General features: G+C 59.5%; 1 protein-coding gene across 1 annotated transcript; it reads right to left on the minus strand.

Annotated features, from left to right (window-relative positions):
- On the minus strand, positions 1 to 889 carry LOC100484519 (calmodulin). The gene has a single exon (XM_002920344.3). The coding sequence runs from the start codon at positions 721 to 723 to the stop codon at positions 274 to 276; it is 450 nt and encodes a 149-aa protein (XP_002920390.1). The 5' UTR covers positions 724 to 889; the 3' UTR covers positions 1 to 273.
- Positions 890 to 1,571: the final 682 nt, after the last annotated feature.

A 1,571-nucleotide genomic window follows, 5' to 3' on the forward strand; every position in this document is an offset into this window, starting at 1 on the left:
CCTTGGAACTCACATTCCTTTTATTCAACCACTACATTGCTTTGGGTTTCCTCACGACAGCCCAGTGAGGCAGGGGGCCCCCCATTTCTCTCCAACAGCAGCTCCGGGCAAAGAGCACTCAGAACCCAGGCCCAAGTGAGGCCAGGCTTTCCCACCAGTAAGGAATTTCCCATCCACCACCCAGACTTCCCCTTTACGTCCCCGCCACAGAAGCAGGGGCCCCGAGAAGGCGTGAGGACCAGAGTCAGGCAGGAGATGGGCCAGGGCCAGGCCTCACTTCTGGGACAGGATGCGCAAGAACTCCTCGTAGTTCACCTGCCCATCCTTGTCCACGTCGGCCTCCTGGATCATGGCGTCCAGCTCCTCCTGGGAAAGCTTCTCGCCCAGCGTGGACATGGCCTGCTTGAGCTCATCCACACTGATGTGGCCATTGCCGTCCAGGTCGAAGGCACGGAAGACCTCCCGCATGTCCTGCTCACTGCCCCAGGACTTCATCCTTTTGACCATCTCTGCCAGGAACTCTTGGAAGCTGATGACACCGTCGCCATCCGTGTCCACCTGGGCGATGAGGTGCTTCAGCTCGGCTTCCGACAGATCCTGGCCCAGGGCCCGCATCACGGCGCCCAGCTCCTGGGTGTTGATGGTGCCATCCCCGTTCGTGTCAAATCTGGAGAAAGCCGCCTTGAATTTGGCCACCTGTTCTTCAGACAGCTGCTCAGCCATGTCACTGACACCTGTCACGGAGCTTCCGACCTTGCTGCCAACCGGCTCAAAGGGCTCACGTCAGGGCTGGGGACCAGCAACTGGGACGGACAGCCAAGTCTGTGTGAGGGCAGAGATCTGTGGCAGCCTTGCCATGGGATGGGAACCCCCTCCTTTTCTGCAACTGGAGCAAAGGGAGGGGAAAGGCTCTCCACCCTTCCATGTCCTTGGGCGAAATCCTCCTCCCAGGGAGGGACAGACCAGCAGCAGACCAGAAATGCAGGAATTGGAGTGGCAGGGCCCGCCCAGGAGAGGCTGGAGGGAGCCAGTGTGGGGGCCATCAGAGGCCTGCCAGCTTCTCCAGGCCCCGACGGCAGACGTGCCACTTTGGAAGCTTCTCACAGAGACCATGGCTGGGAAGGGAAAGGGAGCCTCCCTCGGTGGACACGGCAGGTCCTGGAGGAGAGGACGACTGTCCAGCGTCCCTGTCTGTGCCCCTCTCAGGCTGCTGTCCAGCTCTCATCCCACAGGGCGGACCAGTAGAGGCGAATATGGTAGAATTGAGTGGAATTGTGTAGACCCATGGGCATCATTAAATTCCCAGCCCAGGGTGGTCGACAGATGTGTAGATGGAAGATACAGCCCACTCCCCGCGGCTTGGAGCATGGGGCCTGGGCGCACGCAGAACCTGGCACACAGAACCTGTGCTGTTTATGACGTGAATGGTCCAAGGGTGATTTCGGGGGGTGAGGAAAAGGCTTCCTGTCCTCCCAGAATACCTCTCCTCGAGCTCCGTGATTCCTCTGATCCCGTTCCATTGTTAGGGTCAAGCTTCTCTATGAGGACACAGAGGACGAGTGGGGGTTCCT

Source organism: Ailuropoda melanoleuca, chromosome 15 (assembly GCF_002007445.2).
Source record: "Ailuropoda melanoleuca isolate Jingjing chromosome 15, ASM200744v2, whole genome shotgun sequence".
Classification (NCBI taxonomy): Eukaryota; Metazoa; Chordata; class Mammalia; order Carnivora; family Ursidae; genus Ailuropoda; species Ailuropoda melanoleuca.

Excerpts from the sequence above, each read along its gene's own strand:
- LOC100484519 (XM_002920344.3), bottom strand. The coding sequence starts at position 723 with ATGGCTGAGCAGCTGTCTGAAGAACAGGTGGCCAAATTCAAGGCGGCT.